The sequence below is a fragment of the Neomonachus schauinslandi genome, chromosome 6 (assembly GCF_002201575.2).
Source record: "Neomonachus schauinslandi chromosome 6, ASM220157v2, whole genome shotgun sequence".
In the NCBI taxonomy this organism is placed as follows: Eukaryota; Metazoa; Chordata; class Mammalia; order Carnivora; family Phocidae; genus Neomonachus; species Neomonachus schauinslandi.
In genome coordinates this window covers 123657304-123681171 of record NC_058408.1, presented here as the reverse complement: position 1 = coordinate 123681171, position 23868 = coordinate 123657304, and the positions used below count along the sequence as shown (strand labels likewise).

At 39.5% G+C, this 23868-nt stretch overlaps 1 protein-coding gene across 1 annotated transcript in view; it reads right to left on the bottom strand.

The window, feature by feature from the left end:
- Positions 1-2402: 2402 nt before the first annotated feature.
- LCOR (ligand dependent nuclear receptor corepressor) overlaps positions 2403-23868 on the bottom strand; it is a 39103-nt gene continuing 17637 nt past the window's right edge. Inside the window, exon 4 of the mRNA XM_021699619.1 lies at positions 2403-6778. Within this exon, the coding sequence (XP_021555294.1) occupies positions 2440-6778 (4339 nt within the window). The 3' untranslated portion in view covers positions 2403-2439. The remainder of the gene's footprint in view (positions 6779-23868) is intronic.

The window sequence follows — 23868 nt, the reverse complement described above, 5'->3', positions numbered from 1 at the left end:
AATGCATACACATTGATACCTTTTCTCAAATGCTGCCTAAAATGGGAGAAAAGGCTATTATCTTGAAGTAAGCTTTTTAAAATGAAAAGAACTTAGAAAAGTAATGGAATGAGTTAATAAGCCTGGAACTGGAAGGGCTGCACCCGCTCACTGCCTCGCACCTCCCCCTAACCTAATCTAAGCACCACTGCAAGGTAGTCTGCATGCAGCTAAGGGGGCACCTGCAACATATACACCGGAGTCCGCACACGTGACCTCGGCAACCCTCAGCTGTTTAAGTCACCACAAAAACAGTATCCAGTGACGACTATGTGAAAATATTTTTTAAAAACTTTAAAACCACTTTTCAAAGATTAACCAAACCTACTGAAAACATACTAATGCTTCTGTGCAACTTAATGCTGAGAAAGGGCTGTCCAACATACACACTCAGCAGTTTCATTAATATAGGTAGCTCCTGAATGGCCAAAGTCGAAGATATTAAAATGAAAAAAAGAGACTCATGGGATAGAGGAGACATAGGGGGGAAAAGTCAAGGCTTCATTGAAGATAGTCTATGAAATTCAATACAATTCCCAATTTCCCATGAATCAAACATTTCTCTCCAGTCCTATCCAGTCAGCAGAAGTTCTCACTATATACAGCAAATCTTTAACAGAATGGGTAGAAGGCCTGTTTTATCATGATCTGACCGAACTATGCATGAAGAAAGTCCATCTGGGTTTACCTAAATAGATCTGAACAATCTAAATGGAGTTTTTGCAGCAGATAAGCCTGCTTCTGTGACGGAGCACAGTAGAGAGGCTGGCTGAAGCTCTAACAGCCAAGCCTTTTCTGTAGAGTGGCCCAGGGGAGATGCTGAGTACACACTGTGTCATAATGGAGCAATGTCACAGGTACCAAGGTAAAACCAGTGCAACCGCCTCGGGCGTCACTTGGGAAAGGCAAACAACGTTAGTTACAAACACTGCAGCTCTCACTTTTGAGCCAAGGAATGGAGCCTGACGTGACAGCGGCAGGAGTGATACTCCAGGCATTAACTACCAGGATGGTGCCGACCACTCAGAATGCGAACACCCACGCTACACGCACCTCCCCACTGGGACACGCCAACTGAACACCAGCTCCAGATGGGAGGAGGGGTGTGGGCCCGCTATGAGACGCCAGAGCTGCCGCCTCCCACTGCAAGTCGCTCTGCCCTTTACATAACTCTGTGCTGTTTAGACCTTTCTGAGTCTGGTGCCAAACTGGCTTTGCGGATACTCCTAGAGACCCTGGGCCACATTTAAACCATCTGGCCTGTGCTAATTACCCAGCTCATGAACACCTTAGCAAACTGTATGGGGAAGAAAGAATTTTACTGTGGAACTGCGGCTGGGAGACATCTGTGGCTAATAACCACAGGCAAATGCACCCAAATGCACATGCACACACAAACTCTGAAACTTTTCTAGTACTGAAAATAACAACTTGGCTTTCTTTGAATATGGAAGTATTCAGGGTAAGAAAGAGTATTACAATAGTCACTCTCATCCCAATTGTCAAGTTATAGTTACAAGATGGAAAAAAAAAATCCTACATTTTTCCCCTCAAAGTCAGGTGAAAACCTTGTTAGAGTGCTAGCAAGCTTGCAAGGCCAAAAATGAAAAGGATGGTAAGAATCAGTAATGCAAATCACCTGGGGGGTGTAAATAAATTTTAGAGGTCATAACTCAATATTAACACCTTGTGACACATCTTTTGTCCCATGGGCACATAATTTAGAATACATTTTTTAAATGACAGAAGGCCAAAAGTGAGAGGAGTGACCAATAATGAATATGACTTTTTAAAAAGGGGTAACAGAAATATTCATCTTTCATAATAATTATAAATTCCCTCTGCAATCTCCACATACCATAAAAATGATTTGGTTTAGCTTTCGAATATCATTTAAACAAACAAGACAGAGAGGGAAGTTCACTGCTCGGGTTTGCAAAGAGGAGCATCTGTTCAGGTACGGACACTGCAGGATGGCTGCTGAAAAGCTACTTTTATGTGCATGATGGTGGTCTTCTCGGCTACAGTACAAGTGCTTGTGCATCAAGTATAAAATACAAGCCTTTAATCACATAGATCAGCTTTTTAGCTTTTGTAAATTTAAAAACAAAAAGGATAAATAAGGCACTGTACTTTTAAAAACTAAAACTGCTTGGTTCCAAGTTTAAAACCCAAGGAACAACCAGAATATAATATATAACTTCCCTTACTCAGCCTCAGAGAAAGACTGCAAGTTCCCTTCTCCATCTGAGATGCATTTTCTGACATCTTCAATGGTGGTGTTCTCCGTTAACTGCAGATCTGAAAGGCTGGCTGAGCTTATAAAAGCAGACTTAGTTAATGCAAAGTGAAGGGTTACTTTCTGTAGGACAGTTTAGCTTGTGGCTGCCAGCCTTCCGATCACTTCGCATCCAGCCGTCTCCGTTTGCCGTGACAAGAGTCCAGCTTTGCCTTCAGCTTTCGCTTTCTCTGGGCCGCACTGCTCTCTGGGGTTTTCGTCAAGGGTCTGGCCCGAGTCTTTCCACTGCTCTGCTTCCTGTTGGTGGCTTTTTGTGGTCTTGAAGAGGATTCACCTGCCCCCTTTTGCTTTGCAGGTTTCATCCCTATCTCCGGGGCAGAGGGCTGTGTGTGTCTTTTGTTTGTATTCTCTTTTTCCCTCCTGGATGGAGGGCAGCTTTTCCCAGGAGACTTCTTAGCGGTCTTCAGCTTATTCTCTTTCAAGGATGTCTTTTTGGGCAGCTGGCTGATTCGGTCCCTCACAGCTGGCTTCTTGGCCGCAGGGGTTCTGGTGGATCCATCGGCGGCATGCTTGTCTTTGCTGGCTTTCACCACAGGGGACCTTCCTGTGTCCTTCCTGTCCTGAGCGCCGCTGCTTTCTGTCCTCTTGCGTTTATTCTGCACTTCTGCTTTCGGCAAGATTTCAGACATTTGCTTCCCTTTCCTTCCCTTCATTCCGTCAGTACTCTTGGGCTTAATAGGAAACCCATCTGCATCCACTTGCAGGGCAAGCTTGGGGGACATCAGCGGGTTGATGCATACACTCTTACAACTCTGTTTACTTTCTACAGCCTGCCCAAACGGGCTTTCCATTTTCTCATTCTTGATCAAACATTGCTGGGCTCTGAGCTTTCCTCGAATATTGGAATATTTTCTAAGGATCCGGGTACTGGCTGGGGTAGGTGAGTTTGTGGGAGGATGGCTATTTCGACCTTCTTTGACTTCCTCTACGCTGTCTTCAGAATTGGGGCTGAGGCTGATATCACTGCCTTCCTCTGGCTCCACCTGGTCAGGATTCTCTCGAAATTTGGCCCAGAGCTTCTGTGTTTTCCAATTGTTCCTAGCAGGAGTAGCTCCAGGAAATTTCTTCAAGTGTTTTTTCAAGCGTTCAGCCTGTAGTGAACTGGGGTACAGGCTGGAAGGAGAGTACTTCTGAAGAGGATGCTTGACAGGGGGGATGTCTCCCGGAAGACGAGTATTGAGCTTCTTCACAATCACCAGAGACCGGGTTTCAGTTGTCTCTAAGAACCATTTGCAAACATTAGATAATTTAAAGTTTGTCATAAACAGCATCTGAACAGGAGAAAACTTTTGAACCTCCAATGAACCCCTACATTTCCGTGACCTTTTCTTGCTTTTCCAAATCTCCTTCAGTTTATCCGACTTGTTCCTTGATCTTGGTGTTGGCTGGGCTTCTTTCTCCAGCTGGATCCAGCCTTTCTGAACTCTCATGTACTGTGCATTGAAGTTGGCAATAAGCTCTTGGTTCTCCTCCTCTGCACACCATTCCACAAACTTTGGCTGGTCATCTACCACCGTGTCCACATCATCCTCGTCTACACGATCTCCACTCTCCGAAGCTTCATTTTCCTTTGGCACTGGGTTTCCTTGAGCTACTTCCTTTTCTGAAGTCATTTTTGCAGTATCTGAGGAGTCCAGAGAATGAGCGTGTCTTAGGTTGTAGGTTGAAGAGGTCAGTCTTGTAAGCCTTGGTACCCATTTTGGGGGCCCAGCAGCATCACCACTTCCACTACTTGACAACCCAAGTGCACTGGATGGCACGTCACTATCGTCATCTTTACGCTGGGCGTTTCCAGTGCCGACCTCATTCGCAACTGCCTCTGGATCTTGTGCAGGAACTGGGTCTGGCTTCTCTTTTGATTGTTCTGGGAAAGTACAAGGAATACTTTCTGAGGGGTCATGAGCATTTTTCTCTCCTAACTTAGACTGAACATAGATTTCCAGTCTCTCTCCAGGCAGGGGCTGGCCAACTGTGGTTATGGGATCACTGCTGGGGAAAATATCTCCTTCTTCCCCCTTGACTTCTTTCGCCAGCATGTTTTTATAAGTCTGCCTGGTGATGATCCCACCTCCTTCACCCTCCTGCTCAGCGTCTTTCTCAGAGGGATTTTCATCGACACCTGGGTTTTCAGGGTCCTCCAGACCTTTTGTATGGAGACCGTCAGCCAGAAGGCCCTCTGATGCTGTCTCGCCAGAGTACCCTTCTTTTTTAGAACGTTTCATACCAGGATTTTTAGAAATCTTGATCTCAGGACAAGCAGAGGAAGAATCTGAACTTTGACTTCTTAGGCACCTATCGGCAGAGGAGGGATCTGAAAGCTGACTCCTCAGGCACCTGTCAGAGGCCTCAGGGAGTTTTTTACCTTTTTTCTTCTTGTCCATATTCTCTTCAGGGGAGTCAATGTTTTGATCACACATATCTTTTTCTGAAGACTGTTTTACATCACTGCCCTGTCCCTCTGATTTTCCTGTACCACCTGCTGCCTCACTGTCCTCAATTTTGCTGGGGTTTTCATTAGTAAAAGTGCTGCTTTCCTTCAAGAGTGGGTCAGTATCTAGCTCCTGAGTGTCTTCAGTCTCGGCCTTGGTACTGATGCTTTGGCTGTCTTCAGCTTTTCCCAGGCTCAGGGGAGGCTCCAAGCCCACTGGGGGACTCTGACTTTCTGAGCACAGAGGACCTTCCTCTCTACTGACTCTTTCAGGAGAAGAATGAGGCCTAGAAACAACATCTTCACTGCCTCCCTCAGAAATGCTCTCAGTAGAGGAAATCAGGTGACAGTCTTGGGTGACAGTCCCCTCCTTGATATCCAGCAGTTCGACTGGTTGTTGGTCTCGTTCAGGGGAAGCCATCCCACTTGCTGTGGGAGTTGAGACCATGGAGCTGCCTTCTGGCATGTCCTCTTCGGGAAGGTGAGCAGGGAGACGCGACACCAGGCTGGAGGCTGTTGTTTCCTCTGACCTAGGAGAGCTGCTCGGATTTGGTTTATTTGTTGTGGGGCAAACCTCAGGCTCTTGAGATTCCTTTTCAGAGGAAGCTTCTCTTTCTCCTTCCTTGAGGGAGGTTATTTCTTTACTAGGTTCCTCATGGTCGTCCTCTCTGGGATGCTGCATATCCACTGCAGGTCCAGGGGCTGAACGTGGAAGGGTCTGCCTGGGAGTGACCACTCCCTCTGGTTCCACTGGTGAACAGCTCGCCTTTTCTTGGGGGTGCAAATTTCTGGCCAGTGTGCGAACAGTTGGCAGCTCACAACAATCACCATTGAAGAAGTATCCTCGAGTACTCTTCCTGGCTGTTTTTCGAGAAGATAATATTGATCTCTGATTCTCCAAGTGGCATTCTGTTATTGGCTGACTGATATAAACGACATCACACTGGTTATCGTAATCGTTTATCCTCAACCCTGATGCCCTTTTACTTTTCCGAGCTGTCTTAATGGAGGCTGATATCATCTTGGTTCGCGAATGTCCATTAGATGCTTTGTGTACGGCTGGCATGGGGCTGGGGGCTAACCAACCATCTTTGGAATGATCAAACTGACCCTTATCACTGGGATGTAAATGATAACTCACCTTATTTCTTCCTAGTGAGTGAAGATGGTTCTCTTGCTTTGGCCTTGAATCTTGTTCACTGGACTCTAACTCTTGGCATAAAGGTGTTTTTGAGCTACACAGTAAAGCATTCTCTTTGTCAGCAGTTCTAGGTGAATTCCCAGTAAACCCTGAGTCCCAAGCCTCTTCTGATAAAGCTTTGAATGAATTTCTTTGAGAAACAATACAGGTGTTGCTCTCCTCACTATTCTCAGCTGCCACTTTCACTGCAATCAGACTTTCTACTAAAGCTGAGCTCTGCATATGGTCTTTCCCCTCCTCACACATTTTCACATCTGTGTCTTGCTCCGGTCCAGTGGTTTGCCCCTCCAAGCTCTTAGCGATGTGGTGGAAGCTTAATGAGGAAGAATTCGGTGTGGTGAGGTATCCCAGACTGCAACTATCCGTTGAACTACCAGAATTAGGTTTAGTGGTTGGAAGTTCAGAGGAATCTTTCTGGGTAATAGTCAAGGCATTCTCTCTTCCATCTACAGAGTTTGTCTCAGGAGGAGGCTCCTTCAGGGCCTGTTCTGTCAAGCGTGGAGGGCTGTGTGAGCCTGATGAGTCTACAAACAAATCTACAGAAGTACGAGACATCATATTGAGACATGCAGCATCCTTTTCCTTATGTCTGGTGCCTAGCTGGGCACAGCCAGCATTGCAAGTGGATGCATCCATTGCTCCAGAATCAGGTCGCAGGTCCTCGGTGCCCGGCTGGGATTCAGTGTACAGATCGTTCAGGACACGGATGAACTGCTTCTGATGATGAGTGCACAGTTTGACCATAAACTTCTCCAGTGGGGACTTCGACTGATTGTTAGAATCTACTGCTATAGCCTCTGTTGAATTCTCACTAGACAGACAAAGAGAAAGGAGAAATTAGTATGGTCATTTTCCAAGGAACATTTTTACATTATGAAATTCACCAGATGTTACTCATGCTGTAAAGAGAATGAACAGACACTGTAAAACTGCTTCTAAGTGCCCTGTATAAATTTGATTTAATAAATAAGGAGTATATACCTGATTAAAATATAAGACCAGCCCTGAAATATTCTCAAATTTTAGTAACACCCTTCATACTTTTTAAGTGATCAATTCACAATAATTTTTATCTTATAGAGAAGAAATATCACTGAAAATAATTTTTCAGAAAATAAAATTTTGGCCACATTATTAACTCCAGTCAATCAACATACACTTTCGTTTTAGGCCTGGGTATTCCTATTAGTAAACAGTCATTGATTTATAAGTCCACAACACTGACAAAAATTCAGACGCACTACATTACAAATTTTGGACTCAGAGAAATTACAGTTTTAACATGGTTTCTCAGCATGACTAATTGGCTGGACTTACAATTCTGCAAACAGTAATGCAGGAATTCTTCTCCCCCCTTCCTGGGGCAATGAGAAATGGAGATTGGTAATTTCACATTTCAGACACAACGACAGATGGAGTTATAAGCAACTACTGATTCCTAGGTCTAAGCAAGGAAACAGGAAATCCTGCAGTAAACTGCAAGGTTCTGTCACTGCAAGGAGGCAGCAGGATGTCTTCTCAGTCAAGCCCCACCTGCTACATTCTCCTAGACCTTCAACAAGTATTTTACAGTACTTCACAAGAAGTCATTCTACATCAGACAACCACTTCCATAAGTTATCCAGGACAACTCTGAAGTTTAACCTGGACAGTGGGAGGTGGCGGGCAAGGATGATACTAGATTCAAGACAAGCTAAAAGCAATTCCTGCACAGACAGCCGAGTGTTTTCAAGAGCTGCTCTGTGTTTCTGGATGTCTGGGTTTTACTAAGCCCAAGCAGTTGGAGAGCTCCATTTTTTTTTTTTTTTAATTATTCATTTGTGAGAGAGTGCGAGCGAGCCCAAGTGGGGGGGAAGGGCAGAGGGAGAGGGAGAAGCAGGTTCCCTGCTGAGCAGGGAGCTTGACCCAGGGTTCCATCCCAGGACCCTGAGATCATGACCTGAGCTGAAGGCAGACGCTTAACCGACTGAGCCACCCAGGCGCCCCATCCAATTTTCTGGAGTTTTATACAACCTCTCAATTTCTCTCTCTCTGGACTGTAATTCCTCAGGAGACTATTATCTGACTATGAAACTGTCAGGGCACTCAGAGCAGCTTAATAAACATGTGTTGAACAGATGTTATTTGATAGTATCTTCCAGCTAATTCGTCTTTTCTTCAATCTCTGACTTTATCTTCCAGTCATGAGGTGCCTTTCCAGGAAGGCTTACCTTAGACAGCCTACACTGGCCTCCTGCCTTCCTCACTCGCCTTGTCGCTATGTCTATCAGGTGGTACCAACAGCGTAACATGTGTAACAGGATACAGTACTGTGAGATGGTAGTGAGTATTCTGCCACTTACTAGTTGTGTAACCTTGGCCAGAACACTTAACCATTTTCGGTCTTAACAGAGCATGTGTGTGCCCCTCTTCCACTTAGGATTAGTGCAAAGGAAAATCTACAAACTTATCAGTTACCATTACTGTCAGCCAATCACATTAAACACACTTCAATAAAGAATAATTCAGAGATGTACACTAATGCTTTCTTACAACCTAAAGTGAATTTTCCACATAAAGTTTATACTTCAAGTACCAAACATTTAAAATTTTAAAAGTATTTTTGATGGAAGTCTTTTAAAAATTATATCCTCCTCTGAACACAATTTATTCTTCCTAATGACTCAGGGTTGTTACCATGTTCACTATTATTAAAGTTTAGCTGAGTTTAGCTGTTATTTATGTTTTTGAGAGAGAGCGAGAGCGCGCACATGCAAGTGGGTGGGGAGGGGGCAGAGGGAGAGAGAGAGAGAATCTTTAGCAGGCTCCAAGCCCAGTGTGGAGCCCGATGGAGGGCTTGATCTCATGACCCTCAGATCATGACCTGAGCTGAAATCAAAAGTCGGATGCTTAACCTACTGAGCCACCCAGGCATGCCATAGCTGTTAGTTTTATTATACTGAACTAAAATATATTGATAGCTCTGGGGGCTATTCTATTAAGTAAATCTGACTGCCTTAATACAAAAAAGTCACGTTGGCAGTCTGTATGTTATTAAAATCTTTCTTCTTATTGGCTTCCAAATAGCAGCTGTGTTTAGGAGACTTACTTCAAGTGCTAGACTGGTACTTTAGGTAAAAATAAAGACTCTGAACGAAGGTTTCAGGAATAGTTTTATGAATAAAGTACATGGATTTTCTAACAACTCCAACTGCTCAATGGCCTTTATTTCTCAGTTTTTGGTTTTTGGATGTGTTCCTGATGTTTCTGAAGAGAGGTGACTATAAATAAGTGGGCTATCACTGCCTTTTCAATGCATCAAAAAAGTGCATTTTAGTAATACATGAAAAAGGTAAAATAGGCTGATCCAAGTTTATGAAAAAGATAAAGCATCTTACTGCAGGAAAAACTGGAGATAAATGGTTCTCTCCAACTCAAGAAGCACAATCATCACCAAAGTGTGAAAATCTTCTGGACACTGCTCCATGCCTATGGCTTTGCTCTGGAAAGCATGTTTTAGTATTTGGGGTTAACAATATGCTTACAGATTAATGAAATCAAGATATGTACCCAATAAGAGGACAGAGTGCTCTGAAAGAAACTGAGAAACCACTTTCTTCTAAAGTGATGCTCACACAGAATAAAAAACTGAGTAATAATTAATCCACAGGTGAGATCTAACCTCTTTTATTGTTGTGAGACATCTGCTGCTATTCCATGTTTCAATAATTTAACAGTGCTTCAGTATTTTAATTAGCCTCAACTAATGTAAGATTTTCCAAAGGGCCATGAAACCATCCCTGAAGAAATGGTTGTGGCAATATGGCTTAGTTAGTCCTGAAAGACAGAACACACAACTACAGGTAGGTATGAATCTGTTTCACAGCACTACAGAAAGGGGATGTGGGGTCTTCACAACAAAGGCATATATATTGCAGAAATATCAGTACCCATTGAACGCTAACCTGGAACAGCAGTATAGCATTTATGAAAAACAGCATCAGAGGGGGAGTCCCGGAGATGAAAAGATTAAAACTGCAAACGGCAACCTTGATTAAAAGAAAGAGACATCAGGGTGCCTGGGTGGCACAGTCGTTAAGCGTCTGCCTTCGGCTCAGGTCATGATCCCGGGTTCCTGGGATCGAGCCCCGCATCGGGCTCCCTGCTCGATGGGAAGCCTGCTTCTCCCTCCCCCACTCCCCCTGCTTGTGTTCCCTCTCTTGCTGTCTCTTTCTCTGTCAGATAAATAAAATCTTTCAAAAATAAATAAAAGAGAGACATCAACAAAGGGTCATTTGTATGTGTGCTTTCCTCGCAAAAAGGATCAGGGAGAATGTACTGGTGAACCACAGCTCATCAGAGCAAGAAGTAGGGAGCTCTTTATTAGTTATATCCTGGGCCACCTCAAAACTATCCCCACCTGGAATGACTGCATCTTTTTCTGAAATCCTAAGCCATAGTGGTTTGTAAAATACATTGGCAATCATAAGGAATCATGTATATTTATCCTATACATCTTATTATCTTGTCTCTTTTACTGACTTGTCTTTGTCTTAGCTTTCCAAGCAAATGTAAGCTACTTGAGCTATTTGAGATGTAAGCAACAATGTAGGGATCACATTTCATGCTCTTCTGTTTTTTTCTTAGCAAAAAAGAGGGGAGAGTAAAAGAGCATCAAGAATGCTTCCTGGGTTTTCTTCCTGGGCAGCTTCATTTGCTGAGATAGGAACACAGGGAATGAAGCTGGGGGCTGGTGATTGTTGCAGTAGGTATGTGTCTGATGAGTTCCTTTCTGTACACATTGAGTTGAGGTGTTTTTAAGATTCTGAATCTGAGATGTTTGGAAGGCAACTGGACTGATAGCTTCACTTGGATCTGAGAACCTGCACATTAATACTAACCTTTGTCCAAGTGTCATTAAATGGCCCTGTTATAATAGCTAACTTTATAACTATAGTAATAAAATCACTTTTGATTGTGCTCTAACTTACCAAGCTTCCTACCTTGTTTTTCTCTAGAAATTTTCTCAATAAGATTTTAGGCTTAGACAAATTTTAATTTCACATGATTTGAATATTTAATTTTTAAAATTAACCTCAACTTCCTGAAATTTATTACAATTTTTCATATTTTTTTTAAATGGGTGCAGTTTTTAAAAACTGGCTAGTTTTTGCCTGAGTTTTAAACAGCTAGTCTTTACCTTTGCTTCCAGCTATTCCATTTTTTCCTATAGTCTTAGGCCTTTGAGAGAGCCTAAATATGCATTTGCCCTGATTTAGAATACTCTCAGGCACTAAGGTAAAAAAGAGAGGGGCGAGCTTCTGTCCTGCAGCCCATTCATTCAACTCGACTGAAGGGAAAGCACTATGTTATAGTTCAGTGACTACAGTTTGGTATGATGGTATGTCCCTCACACCTGGCTATGTAAGATCTTTACAAGAACAATAATTCATCACAGATTTCAAAATCGCTTGTTTGATTTCATGTTCTTTCTGATCAACAACAGGAGTCTGTAATAGTTAAGTAAATTATTTATCAATCAGAAATACTTCACCTCCACTAAAGAGCTGTAAGGTCCCAGGGACTGGTAAATGGGAGGTAGGGCTGTAGAAGAAGAGGGAAACTTGACTTCCAACTCCCTGGATGAGTTCTGGGTGTCTCTCCTTGGAGAGAAATAGCTTGCATGACCTTGACCACTCTGTCTTTCTATCCCCAGCTCAGTACCTAATTCTTAGGGGTGTGGTCAAAGGGAGAGATAATATTCATAACAACTTTGAAAGGCACAGTTTAAGAGTGATGTGTTGTTTCACAACCCTATCTGTAATGATTTACTCAATGATGTTTTTCCAGATCAGAGGTTAGACACAGTTGAACTCGCCTACTTTGTCAATACTGCAATACTTAAATCCCCAAAGAAAAGCATTCCTGTGGTTAATGTAAATGGTGGATCGTCAATGCGTATGTTATCTTAGAGTAACAGAATAAAACGAGGGGCGCCGGGGTGGCTCAGTCAGTTAAGCATCTGCCTTCAGCTCAGGTATGATCCCAAGGTCCTGCTTCTCTCTCTCCCTCTGCAGCTCTTCCTGTTGGTATACTCTGTCAAATATATAAATAAAAATAAAATAAAGATTTTTAAAAAAAGAATAAAACGAGAAGAGAGATGGCAGAGAGCTGAAAGGACAATTTTTAGAGTCTAGAATCTGGGTTTGATGGATTCAGGTAGTCTCTCCAATATCTGCTAACTACCAACAAAACTCTTGATGGCAAATGCAACATCAGTGATGACCAAAATACAAAAGAGCAATAAAGACACTGCATGATGTTTGTATGGGAGCTGATCTTAGTAGCAGAAGAAGGTAGTCCTGGGAAAACAGAAGGGGAGAGAAAGCTAGAGACAACACTTGACAGAGTAGACCAAATAGTTAAGAAATGTACTTTAATTTGCCTTGATTCTTCTACTTAAATATAAGAAAACATAAAAATGCATCATTAGTTCCCCTCAAGGCAAGAAGAGCTGTATTTTTTGCTAGACAATAATCTGAAATTATGTTCCCTAATTCCTTATTTTCTGGTCCTTTGAACATAGAAAATGTGTTCCAAGGGCCTGGATAGGTCTGCTGACAAGTCCTTGCTCTGCACTGGGAAATGCATCTACCCTTGGCTATTTCACATCTGTGGGTCACCCATACTTGGATATAGGAATATTCCAAGTGCTATGACAACATTTACTGTGTGTATGTGTGTGTGGAGTGGAGGAGAAGGTGGGCAGCATGCGGTATGGAGATTTTCCAAAAGCCATATATATAGTTTAGTTGAACATCTAAACTACTGAACGACCAAGTTTTCCTTCCACAGAACTGACTAGGAGAAACCTGTATATAAAAGGGTACAGTAGACAAAGGGGGTAAAGAAATGTGAGAAATAAGATCACAGAACAGAAAGTGACCCCTTAAAATCAGGCAGTTTAATACCTGACTTCCAGGTGGCTGAAATCCAAATTTTGTGAAATAGAATTTAGATGGATTTAGATAGAAAAAGCACTTCTCAAAATTGGGGTTAAGGAGAATGATCACTCCCCCTGAGATGAAAAACATGGAGGAGGGGTGTGTGTGTGTTTATTTTCAAACCCTGGGTGACTGCTGATGGCCTAACAGCATCTTGTTCAGGCGTGAAGTGGAAAAATAGAGAAGAACTACTGATCTAAAACAAGACCTGCAATCCCTTTGTAATAGCTTTCTAAGTTTACTGTGTTCCTAGCCAAGTTTACTAGAAGCAGGGCAGAACAAAGATTCCAAAAACTATGAATAATTTTAACTGGGGGAAAGGAAAAGTGCTTCAGGGAGTGTTTACTGAGCATGAAGCCATAGTTCGCTAGCTTTTCGGTATCTTGGGGCTTAATATCTCTGATAAAAGATTCAGAGTAGATCTAAATATGATAGAAGACTTTTAAACCTTGTCTCTCCTATTTCTTTTCAATTTAACCAAATTGTCAAATTTCTTAAATTATAATAAAATATAATTATCAAGGAAATTCTTATTTAACATATTTTCACCCTATAGGCAAATGCACCCTGGAAGCCAAAATATAATCAAAAGGTTACTTGGTGAACAGAAGTCAGAGCAAGGGGTCATTAAGCACCACAGTCCAATGCCTTTGTCTCCTTTCTAGGAAAGTAATGAGTTCACAGACGCTTCTGCCAAACTATTTACATCTGATAAAGTTTTTTTTTCCCTATCAGATGGATTTTTATTTCTATGATCTCAGGTAAGACTATGCATGTAAGACCAAATACATTACATCTGGGTGTTAATTTAAACAAAAGGAGAGAAGGTTCATAGGCTGTGAAAGACACAGGATTTTGGACTGGAGGGCATGAATTAAAAAATAATAGTTCCTGGAAGCAAGGGAAGAAATATCCCTAAGTGATATTGCTAAATACTGGTTTGGTGAGAGCACAAACCTAAATTATTAATCTAATGAGTGTTTTAACTAAATTCTTAGAAAACACTTTGAAATAGTCTTTAGGAAATAATATAGTAATTTCAGACCAAGAGGACAAACCTCTGCCTCAGGCTGCTTTGAACTGAAAAAGAGTGTGTCACTAGCCAGAGTTAGTGAAGCCAAAGTGAGGAGAGATCTGGATGGTAAAAGCATAACTGACATTTTAGGAGGTCAGGATTACATGAGAGCTCATGACAAGCCAGTTGACTGACCTATTTCTCTTTTCGACTTTTAGTCAGATAGAGGATTAAAATCTATGTTGCTCTTTGGGGGAAAATTGCCTTTTCATTCCCAGTTTAAATGACCAGGACAATGATGGACTAAAAAAATACCACTGCTTAAGCAGAAACCAGGTGCTCATTCCCGTGAGAGAAAACGCACCATATCATGGGGCTCTTTTAAATCCCCTCATCATGGGGTGAGGGGAAAGAAACATTTGTCAAGGTCCAGGAGAAGCCAAAGACTGTGGATGGCTTCCCTGGCATCCAGACAAGACTCCATTATGAGGGAAGTGTATTTCTTTTGTAATAATAGTGATAACAACAACCATTAACTCAATACCCACACCACCACTTTGCAAGGCAGTGTGTAGGCACAGGGGGCTCTAAAGGAGGCATGGAGGGCTGACACAAAAACAAAGAGGACATTTAACAGTTCACATGACAGATCCCAGCAACACAAATGTTCTTTCCTCTCCAGAAACAGGGTGGTATGTTTTTGACAGATATTCTTAGTTTCCTTTCAGGTGAAAGGAAGAGGGAGACTAGCAGATTATAATTAGCAGCAGATATGTGTCAGTGTCCTGAGCCCTTCATAATTGTTAGGGGATCTTCAAGATCCTAACTTTTCTCATGTTCTCTTGAGGTTCTTATTCTCCATTCTTGAAATCATACAAATCTGCAGTGTAAGCCTTAAAAGTGGAAAATTCTACTTTTGTCATATAGTAAATCATGAAGGCATTTCTGATAACTGTAATCACTTAAAGACTAGATCACTTTGTAAAATGTAAAACCTTAAAAAGGGATTCCTAAATTTAATGTCATGTATCACTAACAAGTGATGACCACATCTCATGAATATTAGAGGAGGTATATATATATTTTAAAATTTAAAGTATAGGGATAAGCAAAGCACTTTTATATCTACCATTCTGGTGGTGCTCCTGGAATTTAAGTCCTTTATCATCATTCTCTACTCCACCTCTCTGGAAATTCAAGTCTACGGTTGGAGATGTGCTGGAGTGGGATGAACTAAGCAGAATCACCTGTATATTCAAGTGTTTACTCAGGAATATTGAAGACAAAATGTATACACTCACACACACACATACTCAACTTAGGTTATTTCCCCTCACTCCTTATCCCTAGGTTCCCTCTTTTCTCTTGCTCCCAATCACTATCCAGTTCAACTACACTGACTCGACTTTGCTTGGAGAATACTGTATTCTAAACTCCCTGCCACTACTTTCTCATTTTAGAGTTTGCTTCACATTATGCAGAATTGCCATCTTCTTAAAGTCCAAATGTGATCTTAACTTTTTTTTTCTTAAGTAGGCTCCATGCCCAGGGTGGAGCCCAACATGGGGCTTGAACTCACAACCCTGAGACCAAGACCTGAGCATAGATCAAGAGTCAGACACTTAGCCACCCACGCAGCCCTGTTCTTACCACTTTTTTTTTTGCATAAAACCTATCAACTTACCACTGCTCATACTCCATCCTCCTTAGCACCTTCTCCCTGGGGGCTGTGTCAGAATTTCTTACTCTACTCTCATGGTTTGTTTCTATCTTTTATTAAATAGCACTTAACGTTGCATGGTAACATAATGGTTGACATGGTTATATCCTCCACTGGTTTGTGAACCTTCTCTAGGTACAGGACAGGACTTTGTACTTTTTAAATCAAATAGCTTCACTGCCTAACACATGGGGCTCAGATAATTTCAGGTGTAAGTAAGCAATGAATAAATTAACCAAATAAATTACTATGCAGTGAAAATAATTTCCCTAAGACATTTTTCAAGGAACAGAAAACATAAGAAAAAAGAATAATCTTCCAATGAACATGAGTTCAAATCAACGAGGCAGGGAAAGGAAGAAGGGAATTTTGAAGATCAGACAGAAAAAGGTAAAGGCTCTTAACTGTAGCACACAGGAGGTTGCTAGCATGCTCTCCAAGGTATCAGAATTACTGGGATGAAAAGGTATGGTTTACATTAAGAGTTCTGACTGCAAACCGGAATAAGAAATACTTTTTACAAAGTGATAAAGTACACATCTCAGTTTGCATTATCTATGATGACACACATTTCAATGAAACGGTATTTATCCTTATTATATGCTATGTGCTTTTTCTCTTTTATTGGTTAGGACCCACTAAACTGATCTTACCACTGACTAAGGTTGCAACTGGTTGATCCAGTTTGAAAAACTGGTCTACACAGACTTACCAATTCCTAGCACATCATAAGAATTTGCTATCCTGGTTATTTTCTTTTTAATTCATCTTTATCTAGCTAATGCTACACTGCCAGGTTTTCCTAGCAAAGTGTTTCTAGTCGATTTAATAGATGCTGGAATGAAACCTCTAAACTGTGCTAGCTATGATCTATCTGTCTGAAATGCTCAGAACTTCGATTTGGTAAGAGTGTAGCTAAAATCACTAAATCTCTGGCAGAAGATTCCCCAAATTCTTTCACTGGAAAACGAATGGTCTGATGATTAAACACATATGCACACACACGTGACCACTCCCACACTTGGCTCTTACATGTTGTTATTCAAACTACCACCATGTAAAAAGAAAAATTTTCAAAGCATGTAAAACTTCAACCTTGACTATACAAAAAACTCAGTGTACAATGGAAATGCAGATAAATTCTACCCAACTTTGTAATTTTTAATCTTCAACATCTTCTACTTTCTAAACAACTGTTAGTCTAGTCTTTGAAAAGAAACAAAGAATGACTAATAGTTTGATAATATGCCCGTGGAACAGGACCAAGAAATTAAGAAAAGCAGCATTCCAGGTTTTAATCACAGTTCCAACACTTATGTCTCTGCAGTGAAAAGACTGGCTGACCAGTGTCCCTAATACAAACTCATCTGCCTCTTTCAAAAAAGTTCTAATCAATACAAACGACTTCCTCTACAACTTTCAATCTGATTTTCTCACTTTCCCTATCCCTCACATTAAATTAACTCCTGCCAGATGCTTTCACTCCTTGCATTTTTTGAGTATTTGCTAAGAGCCCAGCAGAGTACTAAGTATCTTACATACAGAATCTCATTTGAGCCTCATCAAATCTCTGAGGCAGGTGGTATAAGCTTCCTTTTACAGGTAAGAATCCAAGGTTCACAAAGTTTCAGTAACTTGTTCAAGATCATGTACGACGAAATTAGAAGGGCTGGGATTTTAAACCAGGCCCATCAAATTCTATCTCTTAAACTTGGGATATTCTCTCCTCTCTATGCCTTACCTGCTCTTCAAGATTCATTTCTTCTAGCACTGAGTCAACAACCCTAACTTCTATTTAATAAAGTTTGTAAGCTTCTACTATAATTTCTTAATTGGTAATTTCATAATATAGTTTACTCTCCAAAAGAGTGAAACTAAATTAATACTTGAGATTTAATTAAGTTAAAAGTGAACCTAAAAGAAAATTATTAGCAGATTAAACCTCTCACTCTAATTCTAAGGTTGAATCAGGAGTGCCGAAGTGGTATAGAGATATAATGGTTTGGAATCATGAGTATTAAGGGCATCTCATACTATGTGAGGAAGGCAAGTCCCTTAAACTCCTTACATTCCATGTTTTTCATTTAAAAAAATGAAAGATTTGAATGGGACAAACAGTATTTAATCAATGGGGGGCCAATCAAAAGTTTCTGTGGTCACAACAATGTGTATATACCTAACACTACTGAACTGCATACTTAAAAATGGCTGAGATGGTAAGTTTTACGTGTCTCTGCCACAACTAGAAAAAGATCTACTGAGTAAACTTTAAAAATACAAAAAGAAAAACAAACCAAAAAACCTCCTGTGTTACATTTTGAAAATATACAGCATGTACAGCCTCATGCTTATAAACTGATTCAGTGGATCTGGTGTAGGACCCAGGCATCTGCATTCTTTAAGATTGATTCTAATTGAGACTGATTATATCCAATGATCCCCCAGAACTCTTTGTGCTCCAATATTCAAGACAGAACTAGCCTGCACACAACAGAAATAGACATTATAAATAACACTTTAAAATTAACATACCTTATAATTTTTGCAAAAGTGTCATCACATTCATACAGTTCATAATAAAAACTTTAAAAAACAGACTTGTTTTAAATAAAAGGCATCTAAAATGAGACCCTGATCTATTTGTTTTTCCTTTAGAAAATGCTACAATGCAAAGGGGAGATCTAAGGTTTATACCTTATTATTCAATAAAGGGTTGCTACTGTATTTCCCAATGTTAGAACAGATATAATTAGTGTATTTGTCTCACATTTAATAGAAGACTGCATTTAATAGACTCAGAGGTGAAATGAGGCCTAAATGGCAATTCAGGCTACCACTATGATTTTCCAGATGAAAACATGAGTGATCTAGCTAGAATACCAAGTTGACAGAAATTTAAAGTACCAAATAATCCCTTATCACTCCATACTGCTGATTAAATAAGGTTGGCGAGAGTACAATTAACATCTTAAAACTACTAGTCAATAAACAATAGTGTTTTTACATGCCTATAAAAAACTTCAGACTCAAGATTTAATCCTTATGAGTTTTTTATATATTTTTGCTTACTTCCCAGGTTCTTACTTTCCAAGTTGCACTCTAACCAAACCACGGCTTAAACTATTAACTATTTTTTGAGAACATTTCTTTTCCACTAACCTCTGAAAAAAAGCCTTTTCTACTCCAATTGTAAATGCAGCCTGATAAATTTTCAGCTTGATACACCATTTCCTCCAAAAACAGCAAAAGTCCAGTAACTTGTAAGTTGAAAAGGATTAATAAAATCCTGTGCTAAACACTTACCACTGGAAGCAGATAATGATAAAGTGTACATTTGGAATACAAGAACCGTTATCTACCGCATTACTTAGTAAATTCTATTAAGAAAAAAAGATTTTGCACTCTTTCTGGCGACAAAATCTAGCACCATATGATGATGTAGGTACGCTTTTACATTTCAGTACAAATGTCTGGTGAGAGAAAGGGACAGTTCTTGAGGAAAAAATAACAACTATACAACTCGGGAAATTGCAGAAAGCTATCCCATTTTCCCATTCCATTTCCCTTATGCAATTTCCCAGATTCTGACACCTTGTTAAGACAAAGAGTCCTTGAATTAATTCCAAAGTATCAACAGAATCAGAGAAGAAAATTCTGGATTAGAAGGAGTAAGTCCTTTTTAAAGTTATAATAATTGAAGAACTAAGTATCAATTCGAAAACAGGACCATTAAAATGAATTCATTTATGAGACGCCAGATTATAATCCTACTATATTGATCTGGCCACCGGTTTAGAATGGATAATGGCAAGAAACAAGTAATTATAGCTTTGAAATTTACAAAGTAGTAGTAATTAGGTTTCAAGAAAAATGTTCTATAAACATGTGGCATGACTAAGGGGAACAAATGAAGCCAATAAACAAGCCTTCAGTACCAACAAATTTCCAAATTTATAAACATCGGACCAAAAGGTAGAAATAGACAGCCAAAGAAATAAGACAAAAATACTAACTAAAAGATAATCTGGAGCAACTACCAACAATAGCATCATTTGTGAATATAAAATGCCATTAGAAATGATCAGAAATCACTTCAACCTACATTAATTACACGTATATCATGAGCTTTGAAAAAGCTTCCTCTAATACTTTGCTGTACCATTTCTAATCTTTATCACTATAATTCAGCTGTTCCCTTCACCACTTTACAACAGGAATCACTTCATAATCCAAAACTTCTTTATATAGCTAGTTTCTAAAAACCACAATTGAGCAACATACATGCTGTTCTTTATTGTGCACCTTCCCAAGAAATCAGAACGACTATAATAACCTCAACTGATTGACAGTGTTGCTTTCATACTTGTGCTTCAAGAAAAGAGCAAACAAAACTTAGTAAATCATTATTTTAGCAAGCAACTCCAGCATAAAGTTTTACTCTGAGGAAATTATGATTTTTCAGAAAATTACATAAGCCCAGCAAGCAGGTATTATGAAAATATCAATATAAATCTTGTCTAGCTGAAAAAAACTTTTTAAAGTGAATAATCCAAAGAAAACGGAGGACGGGGAGCATCAAATTAGTAAAGGCACAGAATTACAAGGCAGTGTGGCACCCAATTCCAAAGCACAATTTTGAAAACAACAACTTCTAGTTATCTAAGAGGTCATCTGGAAAGAATTTACCATTAAAAAAATTACCAACTTCGATTACCACATACATTTACAGTACACCTGGAAATCTTACCCTTTCTGTGGATTTTTTAAAAACGCATTAAAATCTTAAGAAGTAGAAACCAAGCTTTTAAAACAGCTTTTCACAACAAAATTTATTAGAAGAATAGTGGTTTTGAAAAGTCTAGCATCCAGTGAGAACTACCATACACAACATTACAGCTGGGAATGTTTCTCCAAAATGTCATGGTCAAATAATACAATGGAACCATTAAATCTTACACATGCACGAAAGAACTAGCGCTTCTGACATACAATGCAAAAAAAAGGGGACCACATGGATTAAAATTTTAAGTACTCATCACATACATTAAGACACAGCTTATTTTAGTCCAGTCAAAAATCAGAACTGCATTTAAAAATTTAATGTAGTGCAATCAAACCAAAAAACTTAATTTGTGATCATAAGTGCTCTACTACATAAACATTGATCATAGCAAGGAACAAAAAGTTCAAATCACACAGTACAAAAAAAAATCTGTAAATAAATATAAACTACAGTACAAGAGAAATATTAAATTATACAATTCCGTCAAACTGTAAACAGTATATTGAAATGAGGTCCATAAGAGTAAAGGGGGTTCCTGTTTTGTTGCATGACACTTGAACGTCTAGAAATCTGAAAGATGCCATTTTCCGTATCTTCAAAGGCTATGGGTTTTATATATGGAGGGTTCCTTTTAGATGTAAGATATCAAATATTAAAGCAGAGGAATAATCTATTTTGTTAACCACAGACAGTACTGTAGGAAACAAAAGGAATCTTAAAGAATAAAGACCTCTAGTAGACAAGTCTTAACAGTAAAGATGCAAAGGGCTAAAACACTGGAATTAGAACTTCACATCATTAGAAACTTGTCACTGAGGACTTCAAGGCTACAAAATATACTGACCAAATTGTCTGCTGATATGGAGACCTAGACCTCTGCTAATTTTTTGACATTTACATACTCGTGTTACAACACCAACTTTGGCAGAATCACTACTAATAAACTCAGAGCACTACTGGCCCAACGGTTCCATCACAGTGGCCAGTGCACAGAATTCTCTAAAAAGACATTGCATAAACTAGAATGTAGAGGTCAGACACCCAAGGGCCAGTGCTTGAATTTAGTAGTAGTGTGGTGAAGAAGCAAGAGCCACATCGAGGAGGAACTGCATCTGTTAGAGTTTACAGAAGCAGCAAGGAATGTCATTTAATTGTGCTGGCTATTAGTGGCATTTAAAAATATATAGTTCGTGTGTGTGTGTATGTGTTACCCATGTGCTGGCTATACATTTATGCAATTTTGTTTTTTTAAATACACTGTTAACAGGAACCCCCATATTATCTGCTCAGTAGTAATAACTGAATATATAGAATGCCACTATAAGAGTGTGAGGCACCGTGTGCTGGAGAGTTATATGCAGCTTTAAAATCTGTTTGGCTGAGTTATACCTGGATACCTGAACTGAGTTAAGTTGACATTCATCAAGGATGTGCTACCAGCACGTCGAAATAAAAGCAAAACAGAAAAATACAAGTCACTGTTAGGTTTAAGAATAGCATCAAAGTACCTGAATTGAGTGAGAATAGTGTGTAAACTGTCCCTGAGGGTTTTTAAACAGTGTGTACAAGTTGGATTCCTAAGAACATTAGTTTTATTTAACAGTGTGGACTGATAAAATACCAATGTCTGACAGTTTAAAGTGGAGGTTATAAAGAATTATATGCAAACACTCCAAATGTATAGTTTATACATTTCTTCTCAAAGCAGCAATAAGCTGCTGTAAAGTATACATCCCATCAGAACAAGCAACATGTGGGAGTCCGATAAAGGTTTCTATCTTAGTCTGGTTTTCTGACAGCACAGCATATCAATATCCAATGACTATTATCTTTCCTATATCAGAATGTAACTAATTTCGACTAGCAATATAGGATTAAACTTTTAATCAAACACTTTGCTATTACATACTAAAATTCCTTAAACTTACTAAATGCTGGTATACTAACCTAGTTAATTATCCCCCCTCATTTTAGAAATATACCCTTCCACAACTTAAAAACATTAAGATCCATTTTCAGTCCTCTGATGTAAAAAGCATGTCAGTGAATTAATATTAAAAATTTACACAGTAAAAAGGCTTGAATTTCAGCCAAAGATTCTAAATACTGCTCATTCCCTGAAGACTTAAAGGGAGAGAGAATCCCTACCCATTTTCCTAGTGATTTATTTCTCTAAAATGGTCTGACACAATTTTTCATGTTGGGGAATTTTCCCCTCACCTCCTCTCAAATTCCAAATTCTTAAGCCTGAAATGCTTAATGAAATGGGAAACGTGAGGCAATCATTTGGAATTGCTTGAAAGGTACAGAACGTTGTCTTTTTTTTTTAATAAGACAAGAATTATTTATATAAATGTGATCTGACCCCGTATTATGTAGTTATGCTTTATATTTTTAAATAATCACGCTAAAACTTACAGTACCTAAGACTCTGAAGATAAATTAAGACTTTAGTGTTGTAACAGAAAAAGTGCTGAATTATCCCTTTTCTAGTACTTTAAACATTTCGGACAAGTGCTTTCCTAGTGACAGTAAAGTTTACTATATACCCTTCCACCAAGCAGGAAAAAAAAGTTACTGGATGAAAGAAAAGACTTTTAGGAGTGTAGCACCGGGTATTTACCAAATAATAGATGTAATGTTTCACTTATTCTGAGGGGTAAAAATATTCTAGATTGAAATTCTATTTGGCTATTGAATGTTAAAAATCCCTGCTCTACTGTGTCAGTGTCCTGTGGCCAACCCCCCCACCCCCCGCCCCCAGTCCCCTTACACACTATCCACTGAGAATCTAATCTCTAAAGAGATTATTTTAAAATTTATGTTTTCAGGACATACCTGAGAAAGGGTGCAATTATGCAGAACAAGGAACCCAAGACTGCACTAATACTGGTTATAGGTTCATAAATTCTTTCCCAAGACAAATCTAAAAAGTCTAAGAGGTATGGATCTTCAAATACGTCTTACTGCTTTAGATTTTTTTGGTATGTGTGTAGGGTCATTTCCAGTGTTGAAAAGATCACCTTGAGTCTGTTCAAAGACAGTTCAAGATGGGGTAAAAGAGTTCATTTCCATATTCAAACTATAAAGATTAAATATTATGATTATAATATTTGCTACATCCAATAAATCGATGATTAACTAAAAGTGCTTGTTTTTCAGCATTTATCGATAACAGCTCTAAATGAACTGGAAGCCTTAAAATTACCCCCCAAATAGTTGCAGAATTAACTCATGTTTTATTGTCAAATCAACATTAATTAGCCTTGATTCTCATTTTCAAACCATCTACAAGATTTTTCTATCAAATGAAGGTGGCCCAACTTTATCACCTTATCTATCCTGTGACTCACCGTTAGTATCATAGTACAGAATCTTTAGCCTCTTCCCAAGTCTACAT